Source organism: Sipha flava, unplaced genomic scaffold (assembly GCF_003268045.1).
Source record: "Sipha flava isolate LNK unplaced genomic scaffold, YSA_version1 289_pilon_pilon, whole genome shotgun sequence".
NCBI lineage: Eukaryota > Metazoa > Arthropoda > Insecta > Hemiptera > Aphididae > Sipha > Sipha flava.
In genome coordinates this window covers 723,067-743,322 of record NW_020272960.1, presented here as the reverse complement: position 1 = coordinate 743,322, position 20,256 = coordinate 723,067, and the positions used below count along the sequence as shown (strand labels likewise).

Genomic DNA, 20,256 nt, shown 5'->3' with positions numbered 1-20,256 from the left:
AAATAATACAATAAAAAAATAAAATCAAATTCACTATTTTTAAACCTCTTGTAAGAAATAAACAATAATAAATAATACGAGTAACTCAATGTTTATCGTTTTGATAATACCCGATGAGAAGATTTATGTTAATTTTAAAATAACACAATTATTTTATTTCAAAACTTTATTCATTTACGAAATGAAAAATATGAATGTTCCATCTGTAAGTTGTTCACATGCGGCAGCGTACAAAATCGGCCTCCTTGCTCATAAACTCAAACCTCCACCAACACTTCACACGAATAGTTGTACAAAATGAATATCTTATATTTGTAGATAATATTGCGATTGGATGTATAGTCCCGAGAATGAGATCAAATATTTTAAACTTATTGCATCACAATTTCTATTATATTTTACACCTATTGTAAATAAAGCCATTTAAATTTAATGTTACATATTTCAACACTTTACTGGTACGCCTGAATGTTGCTACGGATTTGAATGACTAATATATATTATGTGCATGTAATTACGTACACTGTCGTCCATACGCTATTATAGTAATGTAATCACCACTGATTAGCGATTAATGATTAGCGCTTATTTTTACGAGAAAATTGCGCGCGTGAAAAGCTTACCCGGGAGGAGACGGTATGCCGAGGAACGTTTCGAATATGTCGTCGTCACCATCGTAATCGTCAACGCCATCGTCTTCTGCGGCCACGGATCCCGAGGACACAGAACGACGGCAATGACGGATCGAGTCCACCGCGGCCACAGATACCTCCGTAATCGTTTCCGCGACCACGACATCCGCCACATCCGTGAGATCCGGTAAAGACTTGTGGCAAATAGCCGACGGTCCGCAGACGCATGGTTGATGCTGTTGCTGTTGCCCGTGCGAAACAGATCGACGGTACTGTACCGGTGGTGGTACGATCACGTCTTCCAGAAAAACCTGCAAGGATAATATAACCATATATTGCAAACTGGTACTTGAATTTTGGTTATGTGAGGACTTGTTCACTAAGCACTCCGAATGGTGGACAAACGTACTTTTATTATTCAAATTATCATATTCGAATTTTTATTTACTACCCCGAATTTATTATTCACTACAGTGGTGTATTTAGGGGGAGGGCCATCTGAGCCCATAACCCATAGTGAAATTCCAGATGAAAACATTTTTGGTCTTTCGAGTACTGTTTTTAATTTTTATGCATCATAAATAATCATGATTTAAAGCCTAAAAACAAAAATATTATTATATAATGGCTAATTTCTGTTTCGTACTCAAATAATAAATAGCTGATAAAGTATTAATGAATTACGTCGAAACGGTAATAGTTATATCAGTGGTAACACGTTATTTTTAGAAAATGATGTATTCATAAAAAAAGAAGTTTTTAATAGATATACTATTAAAATGATAATATATACTTTATACTGCACAGAATTCTATATACTCGTAAGAATCAATATATTATTTGATTTCTATTTTTTTTTACAGATAGAATTTGTTGTATTGGCGCATCAGTCATTCTGACATTTTTTAAATTTAAAAATATTTACACTTATTTACAAATTATAACCCAAAAATATCTGTTAAAATACCAGATATATTACAATAAACAGATATATTTGAATATTAAAATTATTGTAAACAATTATTGAAAGTTGACAGAATAATACTACTTTACTTTTTAATAAAAATAAATATAATGTAATGTTTTTTTTTTAACTTGATTTTAATAATAATAATAATAAAATAATACTGTTTAAAATTAAAGTCAATATAAAATTTCTATAAATATCTATGGTATGTAACAATAGCATTATTAATAATAATGAATACTCACCGAAGTAGCTTCAAATAAATTTTCTTTTGAGTCTGCATTCAATAGGCGTCTAAGATCATTTTGCAGCTGCTGTGAATCTGCTGTAGACTTTCGTTGACAGCTAGCAACCAGCCGAGGGCTTTTTGGTGGCGGTAAACATGTAAAACTTCCACTTGACCAATTGCAGCAGTTACCTGAATTTACATTTTTTTCATAAGACATTATTGGTAACATAATATCATCTAAAAAATTTATTATTATGATTCGTCTCTGATTTTTCACTTAACTGTTACTAATAATTAAGTCAAACATTTCCACATTTTGTTATTACGGTAAATCAAAAAATAACATGAATAAAATCTATAGTATGTCCTAATATTATATACACTATCATAGAACTTCATTTTATTTTAGATTTTTGGATAATATAAGATAACATCCTCAACTTTTGCGTCTCGTTAAATCAAATGCAAATAATACCTTAAAAAATAAATATTTTCTTCAATTTTACTGATTTATTCAGGCGTCATTAAATATTATCTAATTATAGACTTTTACCGATATTCCATAATGGTAAAATTAATTGTGATTTAAATAGGTACGGTACAGCTAAATAAATATGTAAGTAAATATTACCATACCTTTATAGTGATAACAACTGGAAGCAATGTCATGTGTTGACGAACCCTTGTCAGAAGAACCACTGCTTCGGAGACTTCTTCTGAGTTCTTGTTTCCTGTCGAGCACAGTTTCGGATTTGACGTAAAGTGATTTTGTTTCTTGTAATAATTCCACGGCACTCTTTCGTTTTGCTAAAAAAATAAAATAAAATATTTAAACTTCGATTACATCGAAAACTTAAGGTAGATCATATTCTATTACAATATTATACCGTAATTTAATACAACGCAATATACATATATACACATAATGTACGTTATATACATACCTATATATACAATATATATAATGCTATATGATCTATACTACACATTCAACTATATGGTATGTTTTATATAAAATATTATATTGTTTTCTAGATCACTATGCACTGACTGATCGTATTATACACATTATACATAAACTGCTATTCCTACTTCCTTCCTGTTCTAATGTTTTAGATACGTTTTTTCCTATGTTGAATGAATAAAAAATCTGTCCTTGTGCCCCCATAGCCATACAATATAGACACACTAAAGCACGAGCCAAATTGGTTTCCCGCATGTCAACGACACGACCAGGTGGACAACACATTATCATTACATGAGTGGAAGTTAGATAGACCGTGAACTCCAGGTATTTTAGACCACTCGACTGGAAAGCAAAACTGTGCTTAATTTTAGACATTTCCTCTCTAAATAGGAAAACGAAGCAGCTGATACGGAAGCTATAGTTATATGAATGTTATAAATAGTGATTTTTTTTTTTTTAATTTCCTGTCCAATCTATAGTGAAAGTGATACCGTTAATTGAAAGTGAACCGTTGAAGATCAAGTATACCACATTTGCGGTTTTACGTGGTTGATTAGACAAATCGTAAGATTGAGTTACGCACCGAGAAAAGTTTCATTAACAGATAGGATAACTATTTATTATTAAAAATTAGAGAAATGTTGTCAGACAATTTCCTTAATTAAGTGTGTTAAATACAGATAATTACACTGCATATGTAAGGTTTGTTTTGTGTAATATATTATAGAGTTGTATACCACACAACCATATCGGCATAAATTTGAGTTTGTAACACTATTTAGTTTATATAAATATAAATACGTAATATATCACTATAACATTATTTTTATAGCATTGAATAATTATTTGAGTACATTCAAATATTTTAATTTTAAATATTACATTAGTTATCATTCAGCTAGGAATTTTGATCGAACATAGCAATAATAATAAATAATTATTAATTTCCAATTTCGGTATCACCATTGCTACCTACATATTTATTTTCAAATATAATCAATAGAAATAAGTTAGAGTAAACATTATAGTGATAATACTTTTATAATTACTGTGATAGAGTGGACTTGTCTTTTAACTAGATTTTAAGTTATCTAACAGTATAACAGTCAGTAAAAATGAAGTGATTTTAGTTTAGTATACGTCCGATAATTACGACATTTTTTAAATCTTTCTTATCACATAATAGTACTAAAAAAGAGGTAAAATATATAGTTCAAAATGAGTAATATACTAAATTTAATGACCACTCTAGCTTTATAAAAATATGGTTACCCAGATAACCCTAAATTACCTGATATCTTTTAATTTTTTCTCCGTTTGGAGTGAATATTTGTATTTATTAAATTGTGCAATATTATTTTCCAACGGGTTGATTAAAATAGAACTTATTATATCAATTATATCATTTGTTTTAATAAAATTAAATAATCAAATTGTAACAATAAATTTACAACCTATTTATTGTAAAATATAAGCATGTACACATTTCTCCAATTTTGAATCCGAGAGCAAAAACACGCTTATTTTATTATTTAAAAAACAACTAATATTCCAACAAATGTAGCATAGAAAAATTTCGAGAGAGATTCTCCCCACGTTCTCCCATAATTACTACCATAAATGTTATGCATTTTCACTCGAAATTTGAAATTGAATAATCAAAATATAATAAATAATGTTATGTAATAAAATGTATATTTATACCCGTGCATTGTGGCCTGTATGATGACGGTGCTTTATCTGTCCGGAGAATGGTGTTCGTGATGTTTAGCGTTTTTAAAGGTTGTCCGGGTTGCTGACGTATATAACTTGCAGACGATAAGGTGGCCATGTCACTGGCGCGGGTGGAATGTCGGACTCATCGCCGTCGGACGACTTGTGACCTGAAACAATGCAGAATAACAAAACAGACGTGTTAATTTCGAATAAAAACCAGAACAACGCACCCTCCTGTAATCCGTGTCACATTATATTTGTTATGATAGACCGTAGAGAATGTAGTAGGATCGTACAACAATGTTATTTATAATATAATATATATTTATATTTATACCACTCGTAGAACGGACTATTTAATTTTTATCTATTATTTATTTATTACTTACGCTTCTTAAAAATAATCCAACATTTGTTTTTCGTCGTACGAACATTAAATCCTACATATTAATCTATAATCATGGACGTAGAAAAGAAATGTATTATGTTGTTCACTAAACATCAATTTTTATAATTTTTTTATGTACTGCATCTCTCCGAACACCTAATCTGGGTTTTCTAGAACACTTTATATAACATTGTGATTTAATGCAATGCAATTTGTTGTAAATGTACACGCGCAGACATCACCGCCATTGCTGCTCGCGGAAGTGTTGCCGGCGTAGAGTAATTAAATCATGACTGTTATTATTTTGTATTGTTCTGACTGAAAGAGCAAACAATAAAACGTAATATTTTATTTAGAGGAAAACATTTTACAAAACCATAAACCACAAACACGCTTAATGTAAATTAAAGGAGCACGGCATACGGTATTGATTTGTTCATCTTAATATTACTACATCGTAATATAAATCTGGGGCTTGGGTCAAAAAGAACCAATCTCACTTTTAATCACTTTTGGGAAATTAAGAATTAAACAGATTTTTTTTTTTTTTAAATTCATATCAATTTTATTTTCCATTGTACGAGTTTTTGTTTTTTGATGGATCTAAATATAAATAACCCTACATTTTACTATATGATATGATTTTTTTAGTTAAGTATTGAAGGTATTCTATTCACATTGGCCCTTTAAAATCATAATTAAAATAAAAAATAAACGACTTTGGCCCTTCCTTATAAAGGAACATTATAAATAACTTGAGGTTCAATAAATTATTTTTAACTTAGGTACATAGTGTTAAATAGTAATGTTAATATTGAATTTGTAACTCCAATACAATTTATAAAATAAGATGATTATAACAAATTACAACATCAAAATTAAAATTATACTTTTAACAATTCATAAAAAAATTTAAATTAAATTCATAACTTTGATGAGCACTGCCTTGCTCTTAATGATTAAGTAAATTCAATTTGACTTAGTTAAATAGTATTAAATAGTAATGTTAAAATTGAACTCGTGGCTACAATACAATTTATAAAATATGATTATAATATTATTAATTATTTTTGTAATTATTATAACACCTGTAATAATAATCGTACGTAAGATATTACCGTATAAACAATAATAATACATCGACACACGTCGGCGAAAACGCGAGGAAAACAAATATGAACGGCAGAATATCGCTGTCGATCGGTTTTGTGACAGCGATGATCTGTGGGAACGTAACAACCTCGAGAGATGAATCGCGGGCAGGGGGCACCGCTGCCGCTGCGGGCGATTATCACACGATCTTGTGCGCTTGCGCGTGCTTTTTAACCCGTTCCGACGCGAGAATAATTCGTTGTACACGACAGTGCATACGGCACATACATAATGTGGTACATACGGTATACACAGTTCTGTACGGCACTCGCGGTAATCCTCTGTCTCTGTGCTAGAATCGACGCGGTCAGTCATCGTAACGTCTGCACGCGGGCCACGTGTAGAGTGGCCTCTACTATCTCCAGCGCACGTCCTACTCTCCCTGCTTCCCGGTACCGCGACGAAATTAACATAATATAACAATCGTTTAAAATCGTATTATGTACACGTACCACGTGTGAGCATAATACGAGTCGCGTAGCTACATTATAATGTACACGGGCGCGCGCGCGATCAATGATCCGCGTCGCAGACTATTTGCATGTACATCACAAGCACATGTGTAACTAAAACTACTCTAAAATTATTAAATAATCTACTTTATATTAGTTTTAACAAACAGTGTTTACCTCTGGACTGCAATGATAGCAGTCTAATACGTGCTGAAAATTATTTAAACACCTGAAGGGATATCCGAAAATTTGGATCATTCGGCTAACTGTAATTTATTTATTTTGTTTCTACGAGTCCTATCTCAGAATTGAAATATTTTTATAGTCTGACCATTGTCTAAACCACGTTGCCTCTTCGACAAATAAATTACTGTTTCTAGACCAGTAGATATGTAAAATGTAATATTGTGAGGGATTACTTATCATAATTATCAAACGTTCATTTCACTACGATATTACATAAATAAAAAAAAAACTGGAACGGTAGTACTTGAGAATTAACTATTCATAACTGAATAGTTTATGTAAAAGAAAATATGATATAATATGACCAAATATAATAATTATTTTATATCTTAAAATAAGTTATTGAATATTTAAAACAGGGACTGGAACCGTACCTAAAAGAACTGGTTTTGGAACCGGAACCCTAATTTAAATAAATTTTAAAACCGGAACGTCACCGGAACTTTTATTTGTAATTATTTAAAAATTGAAACCTCACCGGAACCGATAATTTTTTGTAAAGGTTTTTTACGGTTAATTTCGGTATTGTTAAAATTGCATTATTTTTATTTATATCTGTCATTAATAGGTAATAAGAACAAAACAAAAACGTAGATCTATTATTATTAATATCGGGATGAATAATATTCGAAAATAATCATGCAAGTACTTAATAGTTTAGGCATATCATTAAACTATTAAAGTATACAATAGTTCTATGTAACAGCTGATAATAATGCAATATACTGTAATAAGAATTGCAAAAAAATTAGTCATTATTTACTGCATAGTAATATCTATAGGTTTTTTAGTTCCCATTATAACAAGAAATTCTAAAATTATGTCGATAAATAACTTTTTTGTAGGCATGTTATGACTGTGACAATCGTTATCTGATGTACAGCACGCCTGAGCGATAAACACTAAACACGTTTTAACGTTGTTCATTATGATGTATAATTCATGATTAGGTAGGAATCATCAAATATTTACAGATCTTTTTATAAGTACCAATATTAAAATAATTTATCAATGTATTACATAAAATCCTTACATTTTAAAAATTTTCTTATCTTAAATATTATTATTTTTAATATTTTTTTTATTTTATGGATAAATCATCAATAAATATTAAAACATTTTTAACTGTTAGCATTATTATTAATTATTCTAAAATGTTTTAATATTCTTAGATTATTAAAAGGTAAAGCACATATTTATAATTATTGTATATCTATGAAGGAAAGTGATCAGATTAAAATCCTATGAAAGTGGAACAGACCTTCCAATGTACTATCTACTGAAACCACTGACTGCAAGTCTCTAACCTTAAAAATATAAAGCAGTTTATATTTTAAAAATTTAAATACTAAATAATGATATAACAAATGGTAATTCACAAATTAATGTTTAAACTATAAAAAAAAATAAAACGATATTTGAAACAAGGTATTCGTGACGGTGATATATTTCTACTTAATTAGTTCTAAGTGATGGTAGGATATCTAGTTGAAAATTGGTATTAACCGATATAATTGACGATAATTAACACTAGTTATATTTTTAAAAGAATCGAAACAGAACTAAATTTTTCTCACTTTAGTATAATAAAAAACTTGAAACTAACTTTTCATTTTTTAAGAATCGAAAAGAAACCGAAACCTACATTTTTGTTATTTTAATAACCAAAACCTAAATTTTAGTTTTTTTTTTAAAACCGAAAAGAAACCGAAACCCAAATTTTTGTTATTTTAGAATCCTTATCAAAACCAGAACCGTTTTTTTTTTCTAGGAACCGAACTGGAACTGGAACCCTACAATTCATCAAGGTTTCGGTCCCTTATTTAAAATGTTCAACATTTAGGTTGTTAATATAATAATAACGTTTTAATCCATAAATATCAAATCATACACACATTTTCCAAGAATACTATAAAAATCTAATTTAATATACTATGTGATATATGTTGTAACTGTTGAATATAAATAGGAAATATAGTTTATGATTTTTTTATTAACTATACTATTGAACCGATCTAAGACAAAACCTCCATTACAAGTGCATAGAATTCCAAAATCATAACCCATTCAAATCCATAGTATATATATATATATATATATATATATAGGTATATGAATTATATAAATATTGCGTAAAAAAGTTATATAAATATCCACATGTACCATTCATAACTATAAAGTTTATAAAGTACATCATATTGTTTTAAAATATATAACACATTTAATTACACTTCTAAAAATTGTAAACTTATAACTAAAATTACTTACAATGTATTATAAATATTTTAATAATTTTAATACAATAGGTATATTAACACAGATATTTACACGTTTATGCATATGTGTACTCGTTTGTAATTAAGAGCTATATCAACGAATAAAATATAGTAGGTAACTCTAGAAAGAAAAATACGTACACAACCATCTACCTAACAAAAAATAATTGCTGTGAACTTTATACAAAATATTTCCTATGTACATTAAACTAGGTCATATAATAAATTACACTTAGGGTAGGTCACAGATTAAAGTGTTAAACACTCGTCTACTTTTGTTCGCATCATATACTTCAACCGTGAATCAAAACCATCCCTCAACGAGGCAATTTACTTGCTTAAGTATGTCATCATTTTTTAAATGTTACAAAATATGTCACTAAATATGTATATATATATATACTTAAATATGAAAGTTGAAAAAATAATAACACCTTTTACTATATCTTACTTTAACGTTTTTATTTTGTTTTTATGGATTTATGTTTTTTAAAATTATATATTTATATTAATATTGAACTTACTTTAGTGAGCTCAAGACTTTGATATAAAAAATTATAAATTATGTGTTCAAAAATACCAATAGTACCCACACAAATATATAATAAATAAAACTACGTTTTTTTTACATATTAAAGGAATCGTTGATTGCAGAAACGTCACGAATCACATATTTTATGAAATTGAGATATTAGTAAAAACATATACCAGTCAAATGCTGCTAAGCGTTTAATGTAAAAGCATTGAATAATATTATTTATTTATCTGATTAAAAAAAGTATAACTTAAGATATTTTTACATTAACGTATAGAAGCACATGACTAGTACACGTTTTTACTAGTATTCGTATCTCAATTTCATAAAATATGTAACTCGTGACGTTTCTGCAACCATCTATTAAAATATAGTTGTTAACTAAAAATAATTGATAGATGAAAAACCAATAGTGTAATGTTTTAACTGTTGTAAAAGATAACTTGATATCGGTAGTAAGAGTGATGGTAAGAAAAACCGTTTCAATACTAGTGAAATAATTAATTCTATGTTTTTATAAAATTTACAAGAGAAGAATAGTGGAATGTCACGATACACCGAACCATATTATTCCGTGAAAAAGTAGAATTAAAATGATAATGCTTCTACCAGCTGAATTTCGAAACTAATTCGATTTTTTCGTCTTAAATTATAGAAAACCAACATATAAATTATACACGTTATGAATGTAAATAGTACTTGTTACACTATCATGGCGTATTACAAATTGTAATACGCCATGATAGTGTAACATGATAAATGATAAATTAAGATAGTATTGTAATTTACAATACTATCTTAATTTTCAACATAAATAAAAATTTAACATCATATAATGTAATTCGTACATAAAAAATTCGTGAATAGCTTTTATTCTAAGTATATCAAGATATACTCAACTTTATGTGTCCCTCAAAAATAATAAATAATAACAAATATTTAAAAACAGCTATACTATGCAAATACCAAACATTCTGTATTCTATTCTTCTTCTCTTTTTCTCTCTCTCTTTCTCATTCTTTCCTCGGGAACTTTTAGGTGCACACTCTGTACACGCTGAAGTTATAATACATAATGATAAGTGGCTAGTAAACGAGTATATTTCGTTCGTCTCAGCGATCTGGTCAATCCGTGCTATTACGCCCACACCACGGCGATACGTGAAACAGGTGTAAAGAAAGATACACGCGAATGACGGGCCCACGTATATGCGAATAGAACAGGCAAACACTTACTCACTGAACGTATGAAAATTGGGTTGGTGAAAGATATGAAGGTCAACGTGTAGTGTATTAATACCTCTACTTAGTATACATATAAAGTTAAGCAGATTCGGGAAATTTGTATGAAAACAATAACTTGAATATTATTAAAAATAGATCTGCATATAATCATGTGACTAAAGGTAATATAGCTATATAATATAAAAAGTAATAATACAAAAATTCATAACACACACACACACACATATATATATATATAAATTTACTTGATATATCATATTTATTGTATATTTTATTTATCTATATGTACATAACTAATTAGTTATGTAGATATACATTTGAACATACAGCTTAGTACTTTAATAAATGTATACAAATAAATATAATATAATAATTGAACCAGTAATACCTACCCAACAAGAAGAAGAATAAATGTATATAAGGTTATTATTTTCTAACAATTTTTAAATACTAGCAGGGATTGACTGGTCTAAAAATATATTGGAGATTCAAAAAGGTGCAAAAAAGTAATTATACATTTCTCAAAAAATAAGCCAAAGTACATAACCAGCGAAACAGATACAAATTGCCATAGTTGCAATATTTAACTATATATATAATATAATATTTGATTTATATAATATCTAATAAAATTGTTAAAATAATAATAATACAGTAACAGGCGCCATGACCTAATTACGAAATGTATGGGTCGAAATTATTGTAGAAACGCCGCTAATCATCAGTGAATCTATAGCACCACAGCTCCATGTACTTGAAATATTCACTTCAACTTTTCAAAAATGTTATTAGGCAATAGCCTAATATATATTTGCGTATTGTTCGACTTTTGAACTTTCAATTTTTCTGCACCCCCATAATACATACTAAACGATTCGAAAATGATTAAAGCCCTAACATTAAGATAAAATCTTGATATTTTGAGGTGGGGGTGCTTGGAACACGAAGTTCTACTAATCACGATAATCACAAGTACGCTAAAACTACTACAGTAAACGAAGATGAAGTTTCATAATTTTACGTTATCGCGCTATGTAGGTACTTAACATAATATTTTACTTGCGAAAGCGATATTATTATCTCACGACAAAGAGATAAGGAAAAATGAAAAAAGTCATAAAACTTTTATATGACACAATTATTGTCCTTGCAGCATGATACGTCTCAACTAATATTTAATCTTTAAGTCTTTAAGTTTTGCCGCTTTTTCTACCGCCTCACGTTAATATTTTAAATATACTCGAAATCGCGCCACATTATTTTCGCCTCCTACATGAATCATAATTAGTATATCTTAATGTAAGCGGGCTATTAGGACGCATACTATATGTACACATGATACACACGTATTTAGCAAAGAGCAGACACGAGAATTGCGAACCGACACACTCCGATGATGATATACCCCATGCAGCATTCGCTTGTTTTCCAACCTGTCACATTAATAATTATTAATAAACGTTATTATAATACTCAAAAAAAGTCGGATTTAAAGTTATATTATAGCTGCACGCTAAATGAACACAATATAAAATTCACTCTCGAGTACATAGTCATCGTCGATAATAATTTTCTGAGTGGGATATAGGGATCCTGTTATCTCTTTAGGCTGACTATACAAACCAACATAATTATGGTAAATAATCAATAAATTAAACTAATAAAATCCATACATTTAACTGATACAGAGATGAAGTAGATTTTACCATTTTGTTGGGGGAATGGAAAAATAAATGAAAATAAAACTACAGAATGATACTCAAAATAAAAATATCTATAATGAATAAATTTGACTTCGGTTTTTAATTCGTGGTTTTGTTTTTATAATATTATTATTTCCTTTCATGTGCTATGAAATAACTCTAAGGCCGAGGTATTTATTTTAAACTATAAAATTAATTGGATAAAAAAATAAGTTAACTAAATTACTGAGGTATTAATAATTAACTCTTTATTCACTTCAAAGACAATTATATACAATTATATACATTTATATACATAAAGCTACTAAAAAAAACACAGGGAAGACTTTTTTTTAATGGCTTGTCTGAATAATACTTAATTATTTCGACTTCTCGGTAAAAAAAATTGCATATATACAATATGTACACGCTTATTATGCAAAAACCCTCGCTATTCCATTAAAACCTACTTAAGGTAATCCTTTTATGAAGCGATGAACATTGTATAAAAAAAATAAACACGTGTGTTTAACTAATCGACGTTAAAAACGAAAATAATTTCAATAATTAATTAAAATTTCCATTTCCTAATATATTATTATGTATTATAAAATATATTGTTTAGGAGGAGATATTAGTATTAATTGTTTCTATAGAAGGATTTTAGAAATCATCAGAAACTGTTAGTAATAATCACAATTAATCCTAATACTAATATATTAATTTAGAGAACATTTAATAAAGATATAAACGTTTTTAGTCTAATTTATTTTTATTTATCTATCTTGGCATATAGTATAATACAAGTTAATTTTACATTAATGGTATAATTTTAGAAAAAATGCATACAAAACATAAAATACAAAAAAAAAATTGAAATATTAAAAACGTTTATATACTGACTAAAACTAATTCCACAAATATTAAGGAAAAATCTATTTTAATTCAAATATTTAAAGGCCATTAACTTCATTATTCAATACTTCCTCATAATTAGCTTAATATCACAGTTTATAGATTATTATTATAAATAAGAATAACGAGTAAATAAAAAAAACTGTACTTTAATTTTATTTTAATAAAATTAAAAATTGAAAATATCAGCAATAAATAATATAATCTTTTAAATATAATTTTAAGCCTTTAAATTACTAAAGTAAAATGTAAAAACATTTTATAATTTAATAGGTATGTGAGAACAAAAATCATCTTTTGTAACTGCAACTGATCACGTTCTTCAGGATAACATGTCTATATTTTTAGAAAATGAAAACTCTCTAGAAAGTTTATTATCTACAATGTTTTATAATAATCAATCGACAGATATTCGGAATTTAAGTGAATCTACTTTTGGATCTCCAGTGATTAGTAATTGATTTAGCGGACCCTGGAAATTGGCCAATCAAGTTTGGTCGTACTGAATAATCGATGTAACTAAAATCGGGCCTTGCATAGTAAATAAGTAATCTGGTGGGCGCAACAAATTCATGAAAAATTATTTATAATAACAATTTAATTTAAACCGATATTAATGGGATCTAGTACTGACCAAACTACGTACAAGTAGTAATTCAATGTATTCGGTACAAGCGTCTAAGAGAAGTACCCTTTCATATAAAAAATACATTTCGTATCAAGCACCACAAATTCTTAAGCCTCTGTTGATACATACATATTATGGTATAAAACAATATATTTTTATATATATTTTTTATACATATGTGCGTGGTTCGTTCCGTAAAAGATCACAGATAATCGAAAGTACACTCCATAAATATTATTGGAAGGTAATAAAATTATTATTATTATTATTATTATTATAGGTATAAATTACATAAAATAAAATAAAAATTAATTTAGTCTTTATCCCTCAAATAATCCTGTTTTCCCCTTTGAAGAATAATTATCCCCAGGTTGAAAACCGCTGATGCAGAGTATGTACGACAATTACCCCTTATAATATGTAAGTTTATATATTTTTCCATATTATCTATTATTATAAAAATAGAAATAAACTTAAAATAATTATTTCCAAACAATTTCAAACATTCAACAACCAATAACGAGAAAACAAAACAACCAAAAATCTCTATTTTGTTGGCAATTTTATACTTTTTTTTTACTACTAATTTGTTCAATTCATATTTTTCTAAATTAGTACATACAAAAATTACATCAAGCGCATAAACTATGTGTATGTATGTGTAACCTGCGTAACCTCATACTCAAAAATTCTTGTAATCACTGAGCCAAAATCATTTTTTCCTGACTACCTATAGTAAGCATATTAATTTCTTGGATGACCGAACGCATTATACGTTTAGTTCCACTACGTATTTTCCATGTGAAGTATTTTTTATGTAAGAAAACAACTCATTTTTATTTTACAATTTTAACAGATTGTAAAACGATACTAGAGCGAAACTCGAAATAAAATAAAGCAAAATTCTGGTCATAGGCGGAGCTTAATAAATTTAGTTGGGGAGCTCAAGCCCTAGATTACTTAATGAAAATAATTATAAATAATTTCCTATTTACTTAGAAATAATCTTTTATATAAAACAAAAAAACAAATTTTAATAATAAAAACCGGTCAATGTTCAGTGCGTAGGAGCTAATTATATTTTAATACAAATATGAATAATTAAACTAAAATTTATTGATGTTTTATAACATTTGAATATTACTACAAATACAAAAAAAAAACTGATATAAAAGAAATAATTATTTTATTAAATAATAGTATAAAAATTAAGTTAAAAAAAAAATTCAAATTTTAATAATAATAAAATAATGATTTAAAAATAAATTTAAATGAGTAATGAACCATTAATTACTTTAAAGTGTTAAATTGTTAACTGATTTGTTCTTGAATCACATTTGACAAAGTCTTCAATCTGTTTTGATTCAGTTGATATCTTTACTAATTCATTTTCAATGTGTATTATTGTCAAATTACTAAATCGATTTTAAATCATAGTAGTTCTCCTCAACCAATTTTTAATCCTTCTCATGGTTGAGAACGACCGCTCACATAAAGCTGAGCTTACAGGTATACATAGTGAAAATTGTAACAAATTATGCAAATTAGGATAAAATTCTAATGTAACTGTTGAAAGCTAATCTTGAATTTTTTATTTGGGAATTTAAATAATTATTTACAATCATAATTTCAGATTTTAATATATTTTTTAAAAACGTCGAATACTTTTCACATGTTCTAATTTCCTTTGCTATGACTTTTAAAGTTGAATTGGATACAATATTGAGAATTTCATTTTGGATATCATGGCTTGTATATGATAATGTATGATATTTTATACTAAAATAATTGTCAAACTTACAAAATAGTTCACATAATTCTAAAATATTTACCTTATTAGAACTTTTTTATTTTTCATTGTGACCTCTTAAGTCCAGCCCCTGTCTAGCTAAATACAAAATAATATAAATTACCTTTTGTATATATAAACCTGATTATTTAAAATGTCCGTTTTAATTTAATCTGAAAGTTGAGTATGAACATTTCCATGGATTTTTGACTGTTTAAATTGAGTATATTTTTCCATGCTACTACAATGACTTTTGCAGTTCAAATGTTTTTTTAATTTTTCACTTAGTTTTTTCCAATTACTAAAACCAATTTTTTTTTTTTAAATTCTTCTGATGTATTTAAATTATCAAACTGTCTACATACAATAAAATATATAATCTTGGTGTACACTATATTTAACCCAAAAGTATTTTTCATAGTATTTACAAAAAAATAAATGATTCTGTTTGCCAATTTTTTTTTTAACGGATAAAATTGGATGTTTTGGGTCGGACTCTAAACTTCCCAAATTTATTACTGGATTACTACTTATTTGCTTATTAACTTTAATATAATTACTTTCATTTTCACAATTATTTAAACACAAAGAACTGTTACCGGAATCGTTTTCTGGATTTTCTATTGGTTCATTTTGATTATTTGTTGAAATACTTTTTTAAATAACGGTGAAAAATGTTTTAATATCACCAAAACGTTTCATGTTTATTGGTTATGACTAGTGAAATACTGAAATAACTAACGTATTCGCGTTATCACATATTTTAAAATACTGAAATTAAAACTAAATAATAATATTATGTAAGTAATGATCAATTGATTATCTGCAATATTTATAGCAATGATTAATAATAATAATAGCTAAAAAAAAATGTATGTGTATTAACTATAAATTGCGTCCCTGCAATACCGTTGTCATATTTACAACAGACAAAAGCAGCACTGTGTACGTGCGTGTAATCTGTATGAGTCTGATTAGTACCATGCGACGCAAACTTAATAATCATGAATAATCATGAATTATTATTTATATTATGTTTACAGTGACAAGATATATTAAATTTTAAATCACACCATAGTCATAAGCAAATAAATATAATGTAATATACTAAAATACTATTGAAATATTAAAATAATATAATAATATTATTATAATATATATTATAATAATATTAAAATCATTGTGTAAATTAAGATACTTTTTCACACAACTAACCAGGCAGTTATTCACTTATCGGCTCTATGATGTCACGTTGCTATTATATCTCATTATCTAGTTAAATAATTATTTTTTCTAATTCCGGATTTTTATTCAAACGTTTTTCATTATTTTGAGTGCAATATTGAGTCATTAAAAATTAAAAAAAAAAATAAATAGTGTTGTTATGCCCTTTAATTAGTATATTTGTGAATGATAATACAAAATATTAGGTACATAACTACAGTATACATTTGGGGTAGATAATCGAAAAATTAGGGGAGTTTATCTCCTCCAAGCCTCCCTCTAGCAATGTCTATATTTCTGGTAGCAACGAACTCCAGCTTTTGACTGTCGATAAAGACATATGAACTGTATCTAATAACATTTCTTGTATAAATGATTTGATGAATTTAATAAGAGTAAAGATAAAGTGAATACTAATGAGTTATTATTAGTAATATAGATTCAATGCCATCCTAACTAAATACGTTACAATGTACCAAATTTATCACTGAATAAAATAGTTCCTTTTTTTTTTTTTTTTTTTTGAAATATAAACGTGAACATTTTTCTTCTACAATTGTTGTTTAACAAAATTTGAGTAATGCTTAACCTTTAAAAGTTTTTAAATTAGAATGTTAAGCTTTTTTATTTTTGCACAGAATAGCCTATATATAGGTAGGTCAAATTTTTAAAATTAAAATTATAGAAGTATACCGTAAATGCATGCGCAAGGAAAGTTATATAGCATTATCTGATACGGCGTAAGAGTGTATATGACTGTAGAAAATCTAAGATCAGATAGAACACTATAGTATAATAGTATATACTTTAGTAGATTGATTATAGTCTAGGCACGTTATTCTAAGTAAGGTTTCACAAAACTAATTTCAATTGATTGTTTATTACTATTAAAATATACATTTACAAATAATAAAATGTAATATAATGTACTAATAGAAGATATAAATTAAATTAACAGAAATTTTCTGTCTATATTATCATATATAAATTAAATAATTAATTAATTTTTGCTATTAAAGTTAATCGTAAAATAGTACAATTTCAGAAAAACTAATTTTTTTAATATTTTATTAGTTCATCATAAAAAAAAATATGTTCAATATAACTAAAATAAGGTTAAACTAAAATGTAAAAATGTAAATATTGAAAAAATCAAAAATTTAAGGAATTTAAATTTAAATGTTAACTAATTTTGAAATTGTTAAAATCATGATATATGTGTAATAAGTGTCACAGTATACCTACCTTAAATATAGGGATAATGCACTCTGTTAAATAAAAATAGATATTTGTAAAAATCAATTTGAAGGAACTTTTTATCATAATAGTACTTAGATAACGATATTCCTTAGATACATCAATAAATGGACCATCGTTCACGGTCAAATTTTATCGTGTTGAGAACCGTTATATGCGCTATGCCAAACCTAACGTTTCGATTGAACAAACTGCAACAATAAAGATAATACTTACTACTATACAACGCATCCCATTAACGAGTACACATTATGTGCGACCAGCACCGTATATAATTAATTAAATCAAGTGCTAATGATCTGCAGCGGACACATGAAATATGAGATACGATAATAACAAAATAAACACATATATGTGCAAAAAAATATTTATTGGTAGATTTAAATAATAATGATTGTTGTTTGAATAACGGATAATTCTGAGTATTAATCATGAACCGTATCGGAATAACGTTATCGATTCGATAAAAATACAGTACAGATAATGCATTGAAATGACACGGCGTTTAAATTAAGTAATTGTTGAGTACTTAAGTCCAAAATAAAGAATTATTACAAATATGTAAAAAAAAAAGTAATAATATATTCTTTATAAAAATAATTTCTTATATTAGTTTATATGCTAACCTATCACTGAGAACCTGAGATATGAAAATACGAAATCTAAGTTATTTAATACAAATATACAATAAATTAATTAAACTACTATTTAATTTCATTTCAAGTTAAAACATAATGTGATATTAAGTGTTGAAATTGAAAAAAATTGTACAGCAATGTAAATGAATAGAAAATTAATTATTAGAAATAAGTAATATAATTGAAAATATATGGAACATGAAAATAACATGTGATAGGTGCTTAATAAAAATTACTTCAGTACACACTTGTTGTAATTATTTTTTGATACATAAGGTAAACACTTTATGATAAAATCATAATAGTAAATTAAAACGTGCCCCACGTTTTAAGTTTAAGTATTTTGCTTGTTTAACATTTGCGTTAAATGGGCATATATATACTTTCTTATATCATACTAAATATAAAATGTATTTTAAGTTCCAAACAAACCAGGGGACTAGAAAATAATAAACAACTACGGTTGGATGATTACTCGGGTTTTTAGAGAGGAAGTCATGCCTAAGCAAACAAACCACGAAAGACAACATATTAAAATCATGCCTTACCTAATACACCAATCCAGCGGTGTAACTAGAAATCTCCCAAGGGGTGCCACTAGATAAAATACCCATATATTATTAAATTATAGATTATAAAGCCTTGTCCGTATTTAATAATTATAAAATATTGGACTCTCCCCGAAATTCTCCACTACACCTACCAGTACACCCCAATGGTCTAATCTGCTGCAGGATATCTAAAACAATGAATGGTCTTTATCGTCGAAATAAATAATCAATTTGAAAATAAAAATTTATAATTTTTCTCGGTTAGTAATGAAAATTTTACATTTAATATTAAGCACTACATTAAAATAATTAATGTTGATTTTCTTAACCTAATGAGCACATAAATATTGGTATACTAATAATATAATCGTCGAAAATAATAAAACATTGTCAAAATTAATATTATAATGTAATGTAGCCGTTACACAACTATAAACGTTGAATGCATTTGTTTGACTTCACCAAATCACTAAAAAACTAAACTAAAAACAAGAGATACATTTTTATTTATTACTGCTGTATTGTTAGAGAGTATAATATATAACATAATAGAACCATGATTCTACGAACACGGAAAATCTTGTCTAATAAAAAAAAAGTTAATTGTCAACAAAAATTATTTCATACACATCCCTAATGTTATTATCTAGATTAAATTCAAATTATTTAACATTAATTTTTTAACAATTAAAAAAAAAACAAAAAACTAGCCTTATTTTGGAATCAAATATTATTTATAAACATAAGTTTCTAATGTACCGGTTTAAT

At 27.1% G+C, this 20,256-nt stretch overlaps 1 protein-coding gene across 1 annotated transcript in view; it reads right to left on the bottom strand.

Moving 5' to 3' along the window:
- Positions 1-20,256, bottom strand: part of LOC112685724 — a 38,060-nt gene that overhangs the window by 6,141 nt on the left and 11,663 nt on the right. Inside the window, exons 3-6 of the mRNA XM_025557683.1 lie at positions 4,500-4,678; positions 2,465-2,635; positions 1,845-2,017; positions 624-943 (exon numbers count right to left, since the gene is read on the bottom strand). Coding sequence (XP_025413468.1) covers positions 624-943; positions 1,845-2,017; positions 2,465-2,635; positions 4,500-4,626 — 791 coding nt within the window. The 5' untranslated portion in view covers positions 4,627-4,678. The remainder of the gene's footprint in view (positions 1-623; positions 944-1,844; positions 2,018-2,464; positions 2,636-4,499; positions 4,679-20,256) is intronic.